Source organism: Podarcis gaigeae (genome assembly GCF_964106915.1).
Source record: "Podarcis gaigeae genome assembly, chromosome: 17".
NCBI classification, from domain to species: domain Eukaryota; kingdom Metazoa; phylum Chordata; class Lepidosauria; order Squamata; family Lacertidae; genus Podarcis; species Podarcis gaigeae.
Window position 1 is genome coordinate 25,865,235 of NC_139694.1, and position 20,224 is coordinate 25,885,458.

The 20,224-nt window shown below is 41.3% G+C and overlaps 1 protein-coding gene across 10 annotated transcripts in view; it reads right to left on the minus strand.

Moving 5' to 3' along the window:
• Nucleotides 1–20,224, minus strand: part of BNC2 (basonuclin zinc finger protein 2) — a 415,468-nt gene that overhangs the window by 5,341 nt on the left and 389,903 nt on the right. The window contains exons 6-7 of one of the 10 annotated variants that reach the window (XR_014559322.1): nt 16,492–16,563; nt 1,013–1,028 (exon numbers count right to left, since the gene is read on the minus strand). The exons of 6 other annotated variants lie outside the window; for them this stretch is intronic. Coding sequence is in view for 3 of the 4 variants with exons in the window: in XM_083718502.1 (XP_083574628.1) it covers nt 1,010–1,028 (19 nt within the window). In the remaining variant the exon portion in view is untranslated. Of the gene's footprint in view, nt 1–997; nt 1,029–8,091; nt 8,136–16,491; nt 16,564–19,116; nt 20,000–20,224 lie in introns of those variants that run through there. 3 more of the 10 variants (XM_083718502.1, XM_083718496.1, XM_083718503.1) reach the window with 3 other exon arrangements.

The following is a 20,224-nucleotide window of genomic DNA, read 5'->3' on the forward strand; positions in this document are numbered from 1 at the left end:
AAGTGCAAGTAGATAAATAGGTACCACTCCGGAGGGAAGGTAAACGGCATTTATGTGCACTGGCTCTGGCTTGCCAGAAGTGGCTTAGTGATGCTGGCCACATGACCCAGAAGCTGTACGCCGGCTCCCTCGGCCAATAAAACGAGATGAGCGCCGCAACCCCAGAGTTGGTCACAACTGGACCTAATGGTCCGGGGTCCCTTTACCCTTCACTGTGTGTTCCTGCCCAAGGAAATGGTGGGCAATGTGCTTTGCTATGTGGGTGGAAATGCTTGCCCTCGTTCTCTGCTTGCAGTTCAAATGGGGGCTGTGCTGGATGCCGGCTGCTCAAATGTGCATTGTAAGGCAAGATGCACATCTGGGTGCAATCTGGGTGTGTGGTTCCCAATCTAACAAAGCCAACTGTTTCCGCACATGGATGCTCCTTCCAAATTTGTGTGACTTAAATGTAGAAAACCCAAGATGACAATGGAAGATTTCTTTGTCATTTGAACGTCATTGGTTCAAACAGGAGATTCTCCGAGAGCCTTTCACTCAACCAGCTGGGCTCCCAAAAGGAGCAGAATAACCCAAGTGTGCATTATAGTGGGCTGGGAGGGTGTCGAATTATGTAAACTTAATTTTCCATATCTATTTACATGATTCATCATATATTGTCATAACTCATTTACCTTATTAAATATAGCAAAGTAGGATAACAACCTACTTTTCCCTTTGACAGAAGGCAGGTGGCTGTTCCTGGTTTAAGGAAGATTGATAATTGAGGGGAAGTAAATTTGGGTCCCATAGGAGCTCCCTCCATGGAGAAGAACTAGCAAGAAATATATCTGATTTGGGGGGGGCGGGGGGGGGAGGAGAGATGCAAGGCATATACTGTCCGTTCATTCCCAACGAGACAGCGATCCTTTCACAGAAACTATTGTACTACTGTTTCTTTCTAAGCACACAAATGTGTTACACATGTACCCCACACTGCGCTTACAAAGGCTGAGCTTACCTTGTGATAAGATCAGCTTTCTAATCTTTTGCTAAATCGAGATCACAAAAGAAAGAGGGAGACAGTGAGAGAGATAGAAAGAAGGAGAGAAGAGAGAAAGAGAAAGAGAGAAAGAGAACAAATTCACATTCCAATCCAGTCACATCTGGCTTAAAAGAAAAAAAGAAAAAAAAGAAAAGAGAATCTTAAAACAATAAAATACAGGCTAAAAATGCTTCGGCCATGAGATCATTTTCTGTCACCCATCATCTCACTTACACTGTTGTCCTGATGGTTACCGGACCAACTGCACAATCTAAAACCATAAATCAAATCAGACACAGGCAAATTCACATCATCCACAGATTTGTTCTGAACAGATGCATGCTGTATTCACATCCATGAATGATAAATAATCAGAAAAAAAGGCCGTACAGGCTCCTAGACAGAATTATTTCTTGCCCATTCTAGTGTCAGATGGCAAATGATTCAAAGGGAAAGTTTCTAAGCAAAATACAGGAAGCACTTAGCTGTGAACGCCTGCATGTTAACAAGCTGCAGTTGTTTTTGCTAGTTATTGCACATGTGTAACAGTGCTATTGAGATTCATGGTCCAGTTACTGACACCAAGAAACCGTATCTAGGATGTCTGCTTGCTTCCCTGACTGCATCTTACAAGCAAGCAGAAACATGTGGCAGCTTTGGCTGCGGCAGTTAAGTGGTTGTTCCACGAACAAGCTATCTGAGGGCAGGAGCTTGCCATGCCACTGCCAACTCTCATGGCAAAAACAAACAAGAGCACATAGTCAGCTATTGCACTTGAGCAACTCCCTCTTTTAAATGTGTGCATCCCGCCCTCTCTCTGAGAAGCTCCCGGTGGCAGCATTTTAGTCTCACAGCTAGGGTTGCCAGAACACACTGCAGAGAACATGCATGTAGTTTCTCCCTCCAATTATCTCCCAGTCTCGACACACACCTGCTTGTTCTAAGAAGCAGGGATCCAGGTGTGCCATGGAACCGTAGGGTTGGTAAACAATAGGACTGGGTTAGGAATGGGCGAGAGATGGCTGCCCAGTCCTCTGATTCACGTAGAGCTACATGCACACTTTCTGGGATGCAACCCAGCCATCCTAATGGCAGCAACCCACGGTCATTTAGAGGGAGGGAGTCTGACATGCCTAAGGCCAACTAACCAGTGCCGGATTTACGTATAAGCTAAAGAAGCTATAGCTTAGCCCCCCTCCCCCCAAAAAAATTAAAGAAAAAATTGTCAATGCCAATGTGTTTGCATTATTAAGTTTGTTATGAATAAAAAAAACGTTTTGAATTAGAGCTTAATAATTACTTCACTATTAATATACTTCTTCTTAATTGTATTTCAGTTCAGCAATTACTTAGATAAAATACCGTATATTTTTTTGCTCTATAAGACGCACCAGACCACAAGACGCACCTAGTTTTTGGAGGAGGAAAACAAGAAGAAAAATATTCTGAATCTCAGAAGCAGTGAAAGCAGCAATCCCTCTTGCTGTTCTGGCTTCTGGGATAGCGGCGCAGCCTGCATTCGCTCCATAAGACACACACACATTTCCCCTTACTCTTTAGGAGGGAAAAAGTGAGTCTTATAGAGCAAAAAATACGGTACGTATTTTGTTATGTGCAAATGGCTTTAGATACCTATTAGGTCCATAAATTACCATATAGCATATATTCAACAGAGCGGCAATTTGTTGTGGACAAAGGACAGCGGGACATATAAAGGGCCCCGTTCCTTCAGTAGCTGAGGGCCTCATCAAACTGAAATCCAGCCCTGCCAACTACTGAACTATGTAGCTATGCAGATAATTGAACTAGGGGGGTTTCTGACATCCAAATCCACCAAGCTGTTCACTGCACTGCACTGGCCTTGCCTTTATGTAGAGCAACCTAACAGCATGGCAGTGAGTCGAACTTAGGCTTACCTTTTCCCAATTTCCCCCATGCCCCACTAAAATATACTACAAGCTGAGTTTTGTGTAAATGTAGCTAGGAAGTGCCAAGCCTGTCATTTCTCTCTTGTTTTGTTCCTTGGTTTCCTGCCAGAACAGCCAGATTTGTCATGCAAATAACATCAGGGTTTACTAAATGCAATACAATGCAAAGAAATATTAATATTGTTTCACCCTCTTCTCCAAGCAAAAGTTGCTTTCCTGATTGGTGACCTGTTAAAAGTTGCAGCTGGTTTCAGCTATCAATAGGAAATGATGCCATATCCATTCACTTATCATTTATAGCAGTAGCTATCAGTAATCTAATTAAACTTATGTACTGGCCGTTAATGTCTGTCAGGCAAATGATGTGCAGAAATGTGTGGACAAGTTCTGGCACTTTCGTCGACAAAGTCCCTTATCCGTTTGTCAGCAGTACCATTGGCTTTTCCTAATATAATTACATTGACTTTTATTCAATTAAGTGCCATTCCTAGCTTTTTTTTTTTTTAAAAAAAACTTGCTTTATCAATTGATTCAGGTGTAATGCAATAATAAAGATGAACTCATTGCAGTGCATTAGCCCTGCTGTTCATAACTTCTGAACATGGGTTCATTCATAGCAGTCGATTTCCATTATGCAACCACAGTTCAAAAGAATTGATTCTGTTACATTCATTTCTTAATCTATATCACTCATGTTGGAGAATCCTCTCCAAGATCATGCGAAAATATAACCAGATACCTTGTGTTTGTGTGTATTAGTGGGGGGCATACTATTATTCATTTGAATTTTTATTTTTTAAAAAACATTTTCGGATTAATAGCGAAATCATGGAGCTCAAAGATACATTAGGACTGGGGATGCTTTATTCAAATATAAAGAAATGTTCAGAGAGTTGTCGTGTTATAGGCCCACAGCTAGTGGGCTGGGTGGGTGCAGCGCAGATATGCTAGTATTATACGCAAATGTTCAGTGATAAGTGCATGATAAATGCATGATAAGTACATTCAACAGGGACAGGGTGCATGTTGAATACTTAAAAGGCTAAGCACTTTAAATCTAGCTTCAGCCCTAAGACTGACCATTTCTACCTTACATCTGGAGATATGTAAAATCTTCCTGGGAAAGGCTACTACTCTTACAGAAGTTCATCAAATGTTGCACCAGAGGGCAGACATCTAAAATTACTTTCTTTAGGCAAAAATCAGACAGCTTAAAAGTGTCAGAATTGCCCTAAGAAATGTCATCAGTCTTACAAAACCTCTTTTGGCTTCTCTGCCCATCCCAATTATCTTTAAATTTCACTTTAGGTAAAAAAAATCTGGTGAAAATCTTACTTAGTTCTTTCCTCTTCAGGCATGCTGAAACACCTGTAGGGAAGTTCTGCTTCTAAATGTCCATAAAATGGGAGATGGATTAATTTGTCAGTTTGGGTCAGTTTGATTTCATATACACTTTCATGCAATTTTCTCCTATTACGCACATTTTAACTTTGCAATTTTGTACGATGTCCATATTTTTCCAAGCAATTCCCCCCTTCTAATGTGGTGATCTTTAGGTGTTATGTTCACTGACGTATATGCATTTTTGTGTGTGCACTTTTTCATAATGTGTACATTTCAAATGCATTTTCTGTTTAAAAATGCATTGCAAAATTAAGAGAAACACATTTCCAAGAATTGCTGCATTTTTAAACAAACAAACAAACAAACAAACAAACAAATAGATAAAACCACACTCATTGCAATGCAATACATGATTTAAAAAAGATAAAGAGTATATAGATGAAATGGTTTACTTCTTACTGTGTACACAACGAAGACAATACTGTATTATTTCCCTCAATTATTATTATTCTGTAGCACTTCCAGTTTGGTTTGTGCAATGGTATGAGAAGTGTGAATTTAGCAGGCTCACATTGAAATGTGAACTGAACAAATTTCTCCCCCACTGGTACGTTAAATATATTTTAAAGTTTTTCCTTAAATATCAGAGAACATCAAAGAAAGATGGTCAAACATTTTCTGCCTTTTATAAAGCTTTCACTTTGGCCGTTCTTCAGCTATATGACCTACAATTCTTACTGATTTTGACAACTGGTTACATCATATTTATTGTGTGAAATAAGTAAAATGATTGAGCTTATTCCCCCCCCCCTTTGGAAGTGTGTGTGAGATCCCCTCCACCCAATGATAGCCAATATAAACAGTCTATGAAAAAATGTTCCCTGCTGCAGCCCCACTGAATTAATTGTGACAGGCTCCAATGCAGGAGAAATGAGTCCATCTAACTCAGGCATAGGCAAACTCGGCCCTCCAGATGTTTTGGGACTACAACTCCAATCCTCCTTAGCTAACAGGACCAGTGGTCAGGGATGATGTGAGTTGTAGTCCCAAAACATCTGGAGGGCCGAGTTTGCCTATGCCTGATCAAACTAGACTATGCAATGGTTAAATGTCATCTAGCTACAACACACCAAGTAAGCCATCCCAGAGCATGTCTGAAAGCACATATGCGAAACCTGTCTGGGTCTGGCCAGCACCTGGCTAGGAGACTGCCTGGGAACCATATGTATGTGGCGTTAGGTCCCACAATGAAATAAAAGAAGGATGTAAGAAGATTAAGAGAACCACAGAATTGCAGAGTTGGAAAGGGACCCAAGCATCATGTACTCCCCAGGGGTGCCAACTAGTATAAAATACTGGAGGGACTCAGATAATCCCCGCCCCACATAATCGATCACAAGACCTGGCACATGCACACCATTTGAATGGCAATGTCCATCAACTTTGGGTTTTGTTTTTTTGGCTCCCTCAAATATTTTATGGGGGGGGGGGCAAAGGGACCACGGTCCCTAGCAGTTGGCTCCTGGTTCTACTCCTTCCCCCTACAATGCAGGAATCTGCTATACGATGGAAGGAATCTACTAGAGATTGTCAGCATCGTTACAAACACCAGTTCCAATAGTTCAATTGTCTTACATCCTTAGTGTCTATGAATTCAAAGCCTCTAAGAAGACTGATGACTATAACATTTTCTGTACTGAGACTAACCTAGCCATTTCATCAAATCTTTTAATAATACAAGTGTTACAGAAAATGCCACAAATTGAGTGAATGTGACATCCACATATGGATCCTGACAATTTCAGATAAATTCATACATATCAGTAAATACATATCTTTCTCCGAAGCTACCCCCTGACCCTAACCCCAACATACGCCAAAGAGTGTTTGTCTGAAGGCCGCTGCTGACATTTAGCTGAGTATTGGTATATCTCTGAGATTTCAGACAGCTACAAAACTTGCCTGAGACTTTCAGCAGTCTTAAGAAGTTTCAGCTGCTTAAGAGGCCTTCTTGTTAAACAATCAAGCAGTATATAATTATTGCTAAATAAAGAGGGACACCCGATTTCAGCTATTCATGGTACAAATAGACAAGGCAAGGGTCGTGTATCAGCAGGGAGGGCAGATAAGGCAGGTTCCCCACTCTGTGAAACATCTACATTCCTATGCTCCATGAAAAGACTTCCTGGCACCAAACAACCAATAATCATTTGCCTTCCTCCACTCCATTTGGCTGGCAAGGCCTTTCAAAAATCTTCTTCCAGGGGCTGTCCTTGGAAGTGTCTGATTCTTCAGCCCACAAGAGTAAACAAGGGAATAAAATACACTCCTAGGTAATTTTCCACTTTTATTAGTAAGAACCTTACTAAAGTACTCTTTTGATGTACAGCATGAAAGAAATTGACAGAGCACTATTATTTTGCATTTAATGCTGATGTATTTAGGGATTTAATTTAATTTTTTCTTATTTTGCCCTCTGTGAGTGTATGTACCCTGTATCTGAAGATGCATTCAAGTGGGCTGCATAACTGTGACTAGCTATGCAAAAACCTTCATCTCCAAAAACCATCCTTTCTCTTTTTGGCATCCAAACTCCAAGCACTACTGGAAGCAGTCTATGGTTCCGTCTATATGCATATAAAACTAATGGCATCCCGTTGTTGTTTTTTCCCAAAAACAAAGTGATGGAGTTTTGTCTTTGCCTTGTTTATGCTTGTATGTTTACTTTGGCCTTAAATTCAAAACAAAGCTTAGCTTGTGGGAAAATGTGTAAGCCAAAGCTATGATCCACTGTGCATTTAAATAGTCAATAGTCAGATGTTTTGTAGTGAGGGAGGCCCAAAGGGGAGGAGAATAATTACAGAATAGCCAGAAAATAATTTATGGTTGCCGAATATGATTCAAAGCAAGGGTGGCTAACCCTGAGGCCCTCCAGATGTTGTTGGACCAGCCTGGTCAATGGTCAAAGATGAAAGAAGTTGTAAGTCCAATAACATCTGGAGGGCAACAGGTTCCCTATCCTTATTTTAAAGGTTAAGAGTTAATTTAATGAAGTTTAAAACCAAGACCGAGTGCTTATCAGGTAACCCAGTGCTTTGCATTCCTTGGCCAACACAATGAAAGGTGGGTGCAGGTTGAATTTATACTGAATAATCTGGTACAATGTTGCCTTTATGCCTCTCCTTAGGTTTGCGCAAATGTAAGGGGGCTAGGGAGCCGCTTTTATTCCCAAAAGCTGAAAATTCAGGCAGGGAATTTCCACAAAGGTGTAAAAGATCCCTCCCTCAGCTACAGTCTTGCACGAAATCTAAATGGAAACATCGGGATGAACAATCTGTCTCAGTATGCAAATTTACAAGAACAGATAAATCCTGATGTTTCTTTTAAACAGAAGGAAGCCCTCAACTCCTTTGACATGATTGTGAGCAGATATGGCATTCTGATTTTACCTAAAAACTGGAAACCAAAACTTTCTTATTTCTTAATCTTATCTTCCCAGCACCACAGAAACTGCCTTTCACCTTGCCTTTTCTTGCACTGAAAAATTGGGTACCCACAGAGGCCTGAAGAGTATATCTTCATATTTTGCTGTGTGCATGCAGTATGTGAGGTGTCCATAACTGGTGATGCTTAATGGTAGTTCCCCCCCCATTGCCAGCGTTTTGGAGCAGTGGCTGTAGACTGGGCACTACTTTGCTGCCCAGTGAAATGCAAAACATTCTACTCCAGCAGCACAAGTGACATTTGTTTCTAAAGCTTTTTTTTAATGAATTGCATAGAATCTGAGAAAATATTAACCTTTCATTGGAAGAAAATCCAAAAGGTAAAATACAGTTCAGCACCTATTAAAAAAAAGAAAAGAAAAGAAGAAGAAGAAGTAAAGAAGTGCTTATTAAATGCGGGAAATAAAGGACAAGCAAATTCTTGCAAATTAGACGTGGAGCCCCAGTCATTACCATCCCTTTCAATATGAAACAAATCATTCACACTGGTCACGAAGACAGCTCCCTTTCCACTCAAATTATTCACTTGAAGATAAGCTCTCACCAAACTCTTTAGGGGTTTAACTAATTTACTGCACAGATACGGCACGTCTGTTGTAATAACAGGTAGGATGTATTGGGGTCGACCATTTATCAGAATTAGACTTCTTTTCTCAATTCGCAGTGAATGATGCTGCCTCCACCGTTCCTCATTCTCAGAGCTTGCCATCCCCTTATGGCCCCTAATGTGGCAGGCAAACAAAATTGACAGTCTCATCTTGTCAACAAGGGGCGATTCTCCCGAGAAGCCACTTAACTTTGCAGAGGAAGCAATGTATTAATGTGCCTGTCCCAGGAATGTTAATCATCTTCAAGCTCCCTCTGACTTTGACATGAACAAAATCACCAAATTTGTTTACTAAATGAATCGTAATATGCTAATAAGAGAGCATGACATATATGGTAAAGCCAAACAGATGGTTTGTTTACCCCACTTTGCAACTTTATAAATGCTGTAACTCGGAAGATGTTAGCAAGAATTATTGGGCTGCTGGCAGGGGCGGCCAAGACTTTTGCATACAAAATGCAGAGCCAGAGTAAAAGGAAAAGCAATTTGTTATCACCAAGGAATGCACGCTTCTGCTGATAGTGATATTATGATGTTTGGGCAGGTCATGCAAGGGGTTTTAGCGTGGAGTTTTCTGCCTGCCATGTCATCTGCTAGTGCAGTTCTGTCATAGAAGCAAGACCTGAGAGCGCTGCACTCCAGAACAGCCTGGTAATTCAGTACATACCTGTTGAGGTGTTAAATGAGATGGCTCTTACGGTGTGAACAGAATTACATTTTTCCAACAGCTGCATGTGCTCACAAGCATCAAGGTCAAGGCACATTCGAAATATATTACTATTGTTGTTCATTAAAAGATCAAAAGGCATTACAAACAAGAAGCAAACCATTGGCGTTAGTTGCCAGAGTTATTCAGGAGCGATTGTAAGTTTCATTGTGACACGTCAACCTCACGCTTTACCAGCTGCATGGATGCAAACTGGGCTAGAAAATTTAAATGAAAAGATCGACCAAAATTATCAACATTTATCCACTATTTTTTCTCAGATATAGAAGACAGCAGCCATTTAGGCAGGCCAGCTTCATAGACCTCGTTGCTTGGTATCATCAGGCCCCTGCCATTATCTAGGTTTTTCATCTACACACAAAAGCTTCATACATACCTGTGGAACATAACTCTGGTGGCTTTTTTATAGGCTACCCACAAAAAGCAAAATTCCTTCTCAATGAATAACAACTTCCTGAGATTTATTTCTCGGAACGTATTTTGAAGTGAGAGTGATTTTTAAAATGAAATATTTAATCCAAACTTCCTCCTCCCCTTTCTTATCAGAACATCCAAGCAGGCAATTTTTACACTGTTTGGGGATCTCTGAACTGGGTCCAGTGCCACCTTGTTCACCAGTTGGTGAACAAATAATAAATAAAAGGCCAAAATCCCAGTCTTTGATATTTTTAAGTTGACTTGTCTGCCTATTGCAGTGGTATAACTTTTATAATTTAGCTTAATTTATATACTGCTCAATTGCAAAATGAAAAGCAAAACCCTAAAATTGGTTTTGTGGTGCTGTATTGGAATGCCACCTACAATGTACTTGTGTTCCAACACATCACTTAGGCAAGTTCTGCAATCCCTCTTCCCCCATTGCAAAGAAGCAGGCTAGGAAAATATATAGGCTGTGATATATTTTGTGCCTTTTTTGTGTGTAAACAGCTCTGCTAGGAGCTCTCATAAAGGGTCATATAGAAGATAAAAATTATTATTTTATATTAGAAATAATAATGATGACCTCAGAAAAAAACCGATGAAGCGATGTCCCCGTGACGCTATGTGGCTATTTTGGTTCACTGTGGTGCAAATCCCTTTGAGTGATTACAATGTTCATGTAAGGCAACTAAAACATATACATTGAAAATCAACACAACCTCTCCAGGGGTGGGGGTGTCTGCTCCCCCAGGTATCACGGAATAACCCCACCACTTGGCCTTCCATCATACATGTCATCTCTTTCATCTGTACCACACCGACTTGCATTTATTCGTGCAAGGTTCAATGTTTTTCCATCGAACCTGCTGAGCCACAGATTTTCCAAGGGTTTGGTGTCTCCGCTATGCGAGTGTGACGGGAAAACAGTTGAATCTCTTCCACATATAATGTTCAACTGTCCCCTACATAGCATAGCCAGGACTAAATTCCTTGGTCCTGCTTTACTGCGCTTGGTTGGCAGGCCTGTTGAGTCACATGCCGCACTGCTTTTGCAGGATACAGATCCTTCTGTAACTCTGCAGGTGGCGAGATTCCTGAATGCGGTTATCTCACACACAAAAACCACCAAAAACAACAACAACACCAAAACTAATCGGACAGTTATGATGAGAGTGCATGACGGATCTCGTCTCCAGTTTTCCTTTTTCTGTGAACCGTCCCTTGGATCTTTCCGGGCCCCAAGCTGTATTTGTCACTGCTCAATGACCCACCCTTGCATCGTGGTGTTCACCTTCTGTTGTTAGAAATATTGGTTCTTATGCTTCTGTGCTTTTATGTTCGTACATACTTTATGGGCTAATAGCCGTATAAATAAAGAATTGACCTCGACCAACTAAAACATATAAAGTCTCCAGCATAACCTTGCTCCTAGCAGGCTCGGAGAATTTGCAGCACACTTTGGAATGCACTTTGAATTAAACGCTGGATATATGCAGAACTTTGAAAGGAAATGGTTGAAAAGGAGAGTGCTCACACATGCATGCCCATCAGTTGATTATTCTCCCTTTTATGACTCACAGTGAAATGTGTGAACATCCTCTGCCGAAAAAGCACTTGTGTTGTGTTGTATTGAAAAAGCACAGTTCAGCTTTCCATATCATATGATTGTAATGTACATTTATGTGCTAAACTTCAGCCCACGAATGTAAGCTTATTACTATATGCTACAGTGAAGGTGTGATGAACATGCATGCCTATCTGAGATAATGGCCTCCTGTTACAAACCAAAATGAGTATAATGGTAACAAGTTTTACAATATAATCCCCCTGAGTTAGGGGTGAAATTAGAGCTTGGAGAAATAGTCCTAAAACTGACGTCATTTTCAGTTGGATAAGCTGGCATTGTGCTATGGGCTACTTGTTAATTTAGGATAAGGACTGTGGATAACACGTGGACTGCATTTGAAATTATGGAAGTCATATGGAATGTGGAAGTTGAGGGGAAGTGTGTGGAACAGGTTTTGGTGTTCCAATTTCTGAGAATGGAGTTGAGAGATGACCTAACCTGGGGAGAAAACAGTAAAGACCTGATATAGCATAGCAGAGGTTATATTTTCTGAGACTCCTCCGGAAAAATAATCTCTCAAAGGACCTGTTGATGGCATTTTACCATTGTACTGTTGAGAGTGTATTAACTTATGGTCTCTGTGTGTGATTTGGGAGCTGCACGGTCAGGGAAAAACCAATGCTGTCCAGGGTTGTAAAGACTGTGGGGAGAATAATTGGGTGCACTCTTCCCACCTTGGATCAAATCTATGCTTCCAGGTGCCATAAGAAAGCTGCAGAGATAGCGCAGGATAGTGCACACCCCGGAAATGATCTCTTTCAGCTTCTGCCTTCTGGAAGAAGGTACTTGGTTATAAAGACTAGGATTAGCCACCTGAGAAACAAGTTTCTATCCAAATGCGATTTTGGTTTTAAACGCATTGTAAGGTAGTTTCTATGGGAGTATATTGTATTTAATTATGGGGTATCGGAGTTTTTAGGGGGTTAACCAGCCTGGGATAGCTGGCTTGTTGGCTTTTGAATGTCTGATGTAGATTTTGTTGTTCTGTATGGGACAATGACAATAAATATTATCGTATAATGAAGTCAAGCGTTCTTGAATCAGAGTTACTTTGGCTTGGGTTCTAAGATAAACTGACTAAAAGAAGTTCGTGGGGAAATGTTCCCCTGGCAACTTTCCCCCATTGAAGGTACCTACACTCCCTGAAATGGCTAGCTGCAGGATGGGGGTGGCGGCTCCTGAACAATGCAGAATGTAATGTGGGGAAGAAGGAGGTGGGGAAACTTTCCTTCCATGACCTTACTTATCTTAGCATCCTACCTCAAATCTGGCTGCTCCATCTCCACCTGCTACAGCTCCTCCCTAGTCCAAAGGTGTTTTGGACTACTGTTGGACGTTGACAGTATTTTAAACACACTATGCTTGTTATAAGTGCCTTCTTGACTTTGTCTCTCTCTTACACACACACACACACACACACACACACACACGGTATCTGCACCAGCTCCAGATTAAAGTGCTGGGATCCCACGAAATTGTTCTGTACTAACTATTGTTTTTGGTTATTAAATTCTGAGAGACATTTTTTTTTAAGAAAAACCTATCCACCGGAGGCCCAAGCAAAGAGGGAAGTATGAATTCAGCTTGGCTTCTAAGGATTACTTTACAGCAAGGATGGTGAGCAACCGTCCCAGCCTGGCGCTTATATCTCATTTGAAACATCTACTCACTCCTGACCAACAAAGAAAATTTCAATAAAGAAGTTTTACTGGTTTAACAGCAGCAAGCTCCTGGGATTGTCAAAGTGCTAAGGCTTTTCCAAGGAGAGAAGGAATCAGCAGCTGAAATATAATTAACCTTCCATTCTCAATGCAAAACTGCCACACACACAGGAGCTCTGCGGTCTATTAGTGAAGTTATAACGGCCAACAGGCAGAAGGAAAATTGGTCAAAAGTTGGCGGCTGCTGTCATATTTTTAGAATTATGATTAATGACACTAATAATGCAGATGATTACTGATATGTGTATCTCCTGCAGTTTATCATATTGCACTGGCTGCCTACGTCCACAATAAACACGGTGCTATCATTTACCTCTTTATTGAAGGCAATCCTTTCTCTGGTGAAGGAGCTCGCTCTAATTACTTTGTAATGTTTTATGTCTTGAGCATTTTGCAGCTCTGGACCCCAACAACTGCTTCATATCTACCATTGATTAATTACAGAAGGTTTAATCAAAATTTAGAACCTAATGTTGTCATTTATGAGCATCCTGCATTGCCAAGGTACTTAAGGTCTCTTTCCAAGTACTTAGAGAGTGCTGGGTTCAAAATAAGTCCCACAAAGGCGCAAGGTGCCAAACACTTTTACCTCAGGTATTTTGAGTTTATTAGTCCTTCCTTGGTTGGCTTCTGTTTTAATTACCTATTGAACCCAACAGGCAAATACTCATTGACATCAGTATGTTTTGGAACAGATGTGGTAAATGGAGGGTTATTTCCCTCCAGTTCCTAAACAACAGACATTTGGGCTCCTGGATTTTTATTTTTATTTGCCTTTAAATTGCTCTCATTTCTCCCCACTTCTGGGAAACAAGGGGGTGAGGAGAGCAGTTGAGCTGGTCTCTCTTGGGTTTCCGTCAGAGCAAAAAGTTTTTTTTGCAAATGACAGCACAGTTTTGAAGCGGTTAAACAAGTGAGGGGGGGGGGGAAATTGCAGGGACAAATACATAAGTTTTTTTTAATGTGGATTTTTATGGCACTGTCATACAACCATTCACCGTTGAAGTTAAGTGTTTTTTTAATACCATTACTGAACTGCTGAAATGGATGCTAATATAGCTTGGAGTGCTAATGTCAAGTCCTGGTAATAAAAAAGACAGACTGCTGAATGAAATAATTTCAAGTAAAAAAAATAGAACAAAAGTGCTCTCGCTCTCCACTTTTATTGAATTGGGACTGACTGAGCCAATTGCTTTAGAAGTCTGTAAAACACAATTACTAGTGAGCCGAGTGACCCAGCTGTGCCCTCTTTGTGACGGTACAGGCTAAAAAGGCTGTAGAATTAGTGCTGCTTCTATATCTGGCGACCAGGGCTGTCCCCTCTACTAACAACCTGGCTCCTTTTCTCACTGTGTGATCGCTAATGGATCTTTGTCACACATCAAGGGCCCAGCTAACCGATCCAACTTGTTCTTTTCCTTACTTGTATGAAACAAGATCGGTGGCTGTCAGTATATTTTTTTTAAAAATGGATTTAAAGATGACTTGTTCTTTTTAACCGTCAGAATACACAATGCAAAAACCATGACTTGAAATAACCAGGTATAAACATTAACTCTTTTCTCCTTTCTGCTTTTAGCTAAGATCTCTCAAGCTTAGACACCGGCCCGAGAGTTTTCCATAGGAAAGAAAGCAGATAAGAGAAAAAGGGCTCAGCTGGAAAGCAGTTCATACAAGAAGTGAGGAACTCCATAAAGTAGAAGGCCTAGTATATAACAGCTTTTTATCCTGAATTTACAACTTGTGCTTCAAATCATACAATCTGACGCAAGAGGTCTAAATCTGGGAAGATTGTGAAAATTAATGAACTAATGCAACATTCTACCTAACTAAATCCTAGCCTGCTCACCTTCCTCTGTTTCACTCCTCAGAAACAAATACACGGATAGGTTTTTACAGTAAGACTAGTTTGGGCAAACGGAAAGCTTTTTCAACCTTGCTTTCTTCTTCATATAGGCAGTGATAACTCTTCTTATGGGAGAAAGCTACTGTCAGAGCTGCTCCAGGTCCCAGCTCACAGAGGACCAACGCCAGGTCGTCGTTATATACAAAAGTCTTTATTGAAGTTCAGTTTCCATTTCAAAGCCGTAGCGCGCAGCTCTACGTCTTAAACCCTAGACCGCCGAAGCTCCGTCTGAATCTCCTCCCCTTCCACACCAGTTTAAGACTCTAGCCTTGCTCCACCTCTTCCTTAGCTCCTTCCTCCTCTGGGCCCTCCTGCCCGCTGGGGTCTCACCCTTTCTGGACTCTTCTGACGCTGAGTCCCTGGATTCACTCCCCACCTTCCGGCGGGCTTTAGGACCTGGTTCCCTATCCGGGCTACCTGCTGTGCCGCTCGCCTGTACATTTGAACTTGGCACGCGCGCCCAGTCGGCAACCTTCCTTTTGACCGTTCCCTCGCTCCCCGATGGAGGCGTGGTCAGCCCTAACTCATCTTCTCTCCCTCCTGGAGGAGACGCTGGCCCTGATACCTGGGATTCTTCCCCCCCACTACGCTCTGGTGGGGAAGCTGGTCCTGATCTCCAGCCGCTGCTCTGGGAGTCACCGCTGGCCCCTTGCTCCTGGCGTGTCCCCCCTGGGACCCCCCTTGCCCTGGCCATCGGCGCCCCCTTCTGTGAATCTTCCGATTCGCTGGAGAGGCTCATGGAATCTCTCGGGCCACTGTCGTCTTCTCCTATGCTGCCCTCAGATTCTTCCCCTTCGCTCTCCATTTCCTGTGCTTCTGCTCCTGAGCCCCTGACAGCTACATTTTAAAAAGCTGCCCTAGCTTCAGTCCTCGAACAAAAGACTCTGGAAATCCCAGCAGCTTTGTTGGTGAAGTCAGAGCACAGTCTCAGATTCAGCAAGAAGGGTTCAACACAAGGTTCAACAACTTGTAAACACAATTCTAGGACACGGAGCCAGGCACAAGTGACTACGTTGCCCCAAAGAGTGTGTGCGCTCTTCCTTCTCTGCTTTTAAAGAGTGTGATGGGACCAGTCATTTGCGCAGTTCTTATTCTGGGCAAGAGGACTGCACTTGCAAAGGACTGTTCCGACCTGGGTGGGGGCTGTGTGCCCTTGGTGGCAAAATCTGTGTCCAAAATCTCTGCCTCTCCCTTAGTTGGCTTTGCCAGCTGCCTGTTCTGAGGCGGCAGATCAGGACCTAGCCAGCTAACTCCCCTTGTCTTATAGAGGTGCCCGGCCACAGTGGCATGAGACCCTTTTCTCCATCACCACCAGAGCTCCCTCCCTTCCCCCCCCCCCAAATCTCACGGCCCTTCTCCTCTTGGCAGATCCAGCTCTTCTTGCCCCATTTCAGCTTGTGCCAGAGAGCCCACAAGAAAGCTGAATTATTACACAGTACAATAGGGATTGGTTTGTTTGTTGTTGTTTTAAAAAGATAGGGCATTGCCCCAAGTTATTTGTTATTCTGTATGTAACTGAGCTGCTGCTGTTAAGTTACACTTCTGTATTTGTCTCATATTTAATATTTTTGGTGTACAGTATGGTTTATTTCTGGTCTGTTGACCATAGCAAACCGTCGGTGATGATTTCATGATCAAAAAGGGCTTTAAAAGACAAACTTAAATATGAAACGAGTTCCGAATTTACCTCACTTTTTGTGCTAAGGGAAGTTTTCTTTTAAACATTCATAGCGGAGTATCTATTTACAAATTCTTGTTCCTAGAAAACAGAAAAGAGATTGGTTTCAAATCTTGTGGATAGTGCTCACCACTGAAATGTCAACAAACAGGCTGCTATCTCCATCTCTATGATTCTTCTCTCAGACTGGTTTTGAAGATACTACAGCTCTATCCAATAATCTCTCTCTCTAATAGGGTAATAACTGCTACGGCACACTTCACTAAATGGTAAACTGCCAGGTAAATATTGAGTTTCTAAAAGCTGCCATAGCTGGCCTTAACTGCTAATTTTCTTTTTAAAAGGGAAAAGGGGGGGTTGGGACAGATGATGCATTTGCAGAGCTAAAAACCAAGAGGAAAACAGTTCTTGGGAGCTACTTCTGGAAAAGCCACATAATGGCCATATGGTTCAGTCATACAAGAAATTCTCATCTGTAATAATGAGTGTGAAACACATGGATTCTGGTAAAGATTTCCTTCGTGCATGGCTTTGTTTAACAAGTGCTTTTAATCTGTCTCTTATCTCTGCTGACTGTCCTAATCTTTACAGGATAGCATATATTTAGACTTAGCAAAACCCCTCTTTTTTCACAATCCCCATTTCTTTCTTCTGCACCAGCGTATATGGTCTTCATTATGTCTCAAGAAAGGCACCTGAAGCTCTCTGAGAAAAGCAATTAACGCCATGCTTTAGCTTAACTTTCCTGCAATATCAATTTATTTGACAGGGTTGCATTGTTTTAAAATTGCCTGGTTACAGTTAAATTGCATCTAGTTGTGGATTTAGATACTATTCTAACACTGCAAACACATACAGAACAATCAGCTTTTCTATCAACTTCATTATATCTCAGCATACCTTTGTGAAGACAATTGATTTCAGCCAACTTAAACACACTGATATTTTTCCCCTTTCAAGGAGGTCGCCAGCTGCCTTTAAAGTGATAGTGCTTTACATTTTATATGACACTTTTAGATGCAGTTAATAGTGCGCTTTAAAATATATATATGAATGTTACCTGAGAACAGTTTGCAAATGAGCAGCCATGTGATCAGGACAGTGTTAAAGGGGGACCAATGGGAAGTATCTAAGGAACTCATGTTCAACCAGAAATGCCTTTATTCAAAAAAACAGGGATTTGCCAAGGTCACTGGATGAAGAACTTTGTGCTGGATTTATTATTTGCCAGCCCTTGTAAAGTCTTGGTACCGTTGGGAGTCTAAAATTACAATGGGATTCATAGCCATTTTCAAACCAAGAGAGTTCTGAAAATGACAGTATAATGGTAGTAGTTGTAGTAATAATGATAGACATTATGGTTGAACCTACTTCTGAATCCCCCCCCCCCATGAAGATAGCAATGAAGTTAACTGAGGAGGACATTAGTAAATAAAAAGAAAGTTTGGTCTGTATGGTAGATTCTCCAAGACAAGAAAGTAGTTCCTAGGCCTGCAAAGCAGTGCCCATAAACCAGTTGAATGGGCTACTAGTTAGGGCACCAACTGAAGTCCAGATATCTTTTTTTAAAGAAAGAAAAACACAATTTCACTAACTATTTAAAGTTGTCTGATGAAATGATTACCCAAAGAGCTATACGCTATGTCTTCATCTACAGAGTTGGAAGCCACAGCCAACTGAAAATAGATTTAAGGCAACTACAAACTAGTATAAAGTACCTTCTTTTTTGTAGCTATGGGATCCCCAAATTGCATACACTTCTTGGGAAAGCAATCTCAAAAAGTTTGCTTTATAAGTTTCCAAACGTAGCGGGATGGTTGGGAAAAGGGGGGGAAGGTTGCTGTTGTGTTGAAGAGGTGATAACAGGAGGCAGGTAACATGTTTTCACATCTTCACCTTTGTTGATAATGTATGCAGTGGCTCATCAGAGGTATTTGATGTTAATTTATTCAAGCACACCTGTACAGGGCTGGAAGTCAGGTAACTAGATGAGCAAGTTGTATATGCTTCCGCTTTCTTGATATAACTACCCAGAGGCCTATCTGCACACAAATTTAGTTCTGGAAACATCAGCAGGTTTTAATAAACCAAATACAGATGTCTTTCTCCATACAAATCAAGGAGTTTACAAGTTTAAATCTGGACTGATTTAACTAGCAACCTAATGGCAGAATCACACTTGGCACCAATAGTTGCCTCATATTTATTTATAAGTCACCCTGAGCAAATATTATTTTGTTTTTAAATTTATTCATGGGGCTCAATCACCTTTCCCACCTTGCAGACAAACACACATGCTTTTGGTTCTGCGAAAATTTAAAAACAAACTTCAACAATTAGCATCCTTCACTCAAAGAAAGGCAAAGCATAAAGTTCCTTTCTTTGCAACTTGGAGCTGTTGGAAGTGCATGTATTTTACATAAATTTAGGAAATAAAAAGTGAAGTAACATGAACTAACCAGACCCAAAGTAAAAAGAAAGAAAGAAAGATTTTCATTGCCAATTGCTGATAGCAATAGAAAATGGATATTAACTTTAGCAGGCCTTGGGCTGATAAAAAGAAAGAAAGAAAGAAAGAAAGAAAGAAAGAAAGAAAGAAAGAAAGAAAGAAAGAAAGGAGCAACTTTCATTCATTTTAAAGCCTGTCAATACAACTTGTGTCCCACCAAGGCAAATGTAGCCCACAAACCATGAAGTGTGGTCCTTCACCTGAAATCCCCCTGCAACTGCAGTCTCAAGCAGGAAATTAAAAACAGAGCTTCCCTGTGCTCCTTGTACTTTGAAGTGCACAGCTGATGGGCTACAAAGTCGTGTAGCTCTTCTTTAATACTAGGCAGGACTGAGTTCTTACAAGAGGGGAGACGCCTGACAGTTTGATCCAAAGGTTTTCGTCACCTGCCTGTAGAGGGCATGGGGGAAATCACTGATCCCCATGGGTGAATTACACTGTCTTGGCCAAAGAGTATTCTAAATATGGTCGCCTTTCTGCATGCAGAAGCCTCAAAAGGCAAAGGATAGGAGGGCTATAACAGTTCTATACTTCTTCCCCATCTGTCTGCCTAAAATGACATATCTTTCCCATTTCTACTACTGCCCCCCCCCATGACCCTTCAACAAGCACTCTTCTAATAGGCAAGAAAGATTATCCTTCCAGGTTCCCTCTTTCATTTTTCTTAGGGTTGTTCTGTAGTCTTGAGACATTGTCCTTTGCCATTGCTGATTGTCAATAATGTTTCTGCTACCTTTTGGCACGAGGGGAAAGGGCAGAAAGGCTAAAACTGAAGGTTGGGAAGAGAAATGAATTTATTTATTTTTTGGAAAGGAATAGCCCAGGGAAACGATTTACAGAAGATACAGCTTTGGAAAGATTCCCTTTCAAACATTGCCGTCAATGGGTTCCCTTGCCTGCCTGATTCCTGAACTGGCAGGAGAGAGGGTAAAGGATGCTATGAATGATAGGCCCCATACCTTGATTGGTGGGAATTTGATTGTGCAGTTCCCAATGAACTAGCTGTTGCTGTGAGAAACAAAAATACTTCAAGTGAAATACTTAATTTCTGCATAACAACGAAGCCTCTTTTGTCATAGGAGAATACTAAATTTTTTAAGAATGCTTCGTGGAACCTCCATTCCTTGGTTCTTCCCTGCAGAGTGACAACTGTTTGAAACGGCATCGTTAAAGGACACTTCATAAGCCGGTGAGTTTACCAGAGTACTTAAAAGAATACTCAGTATTATTTCC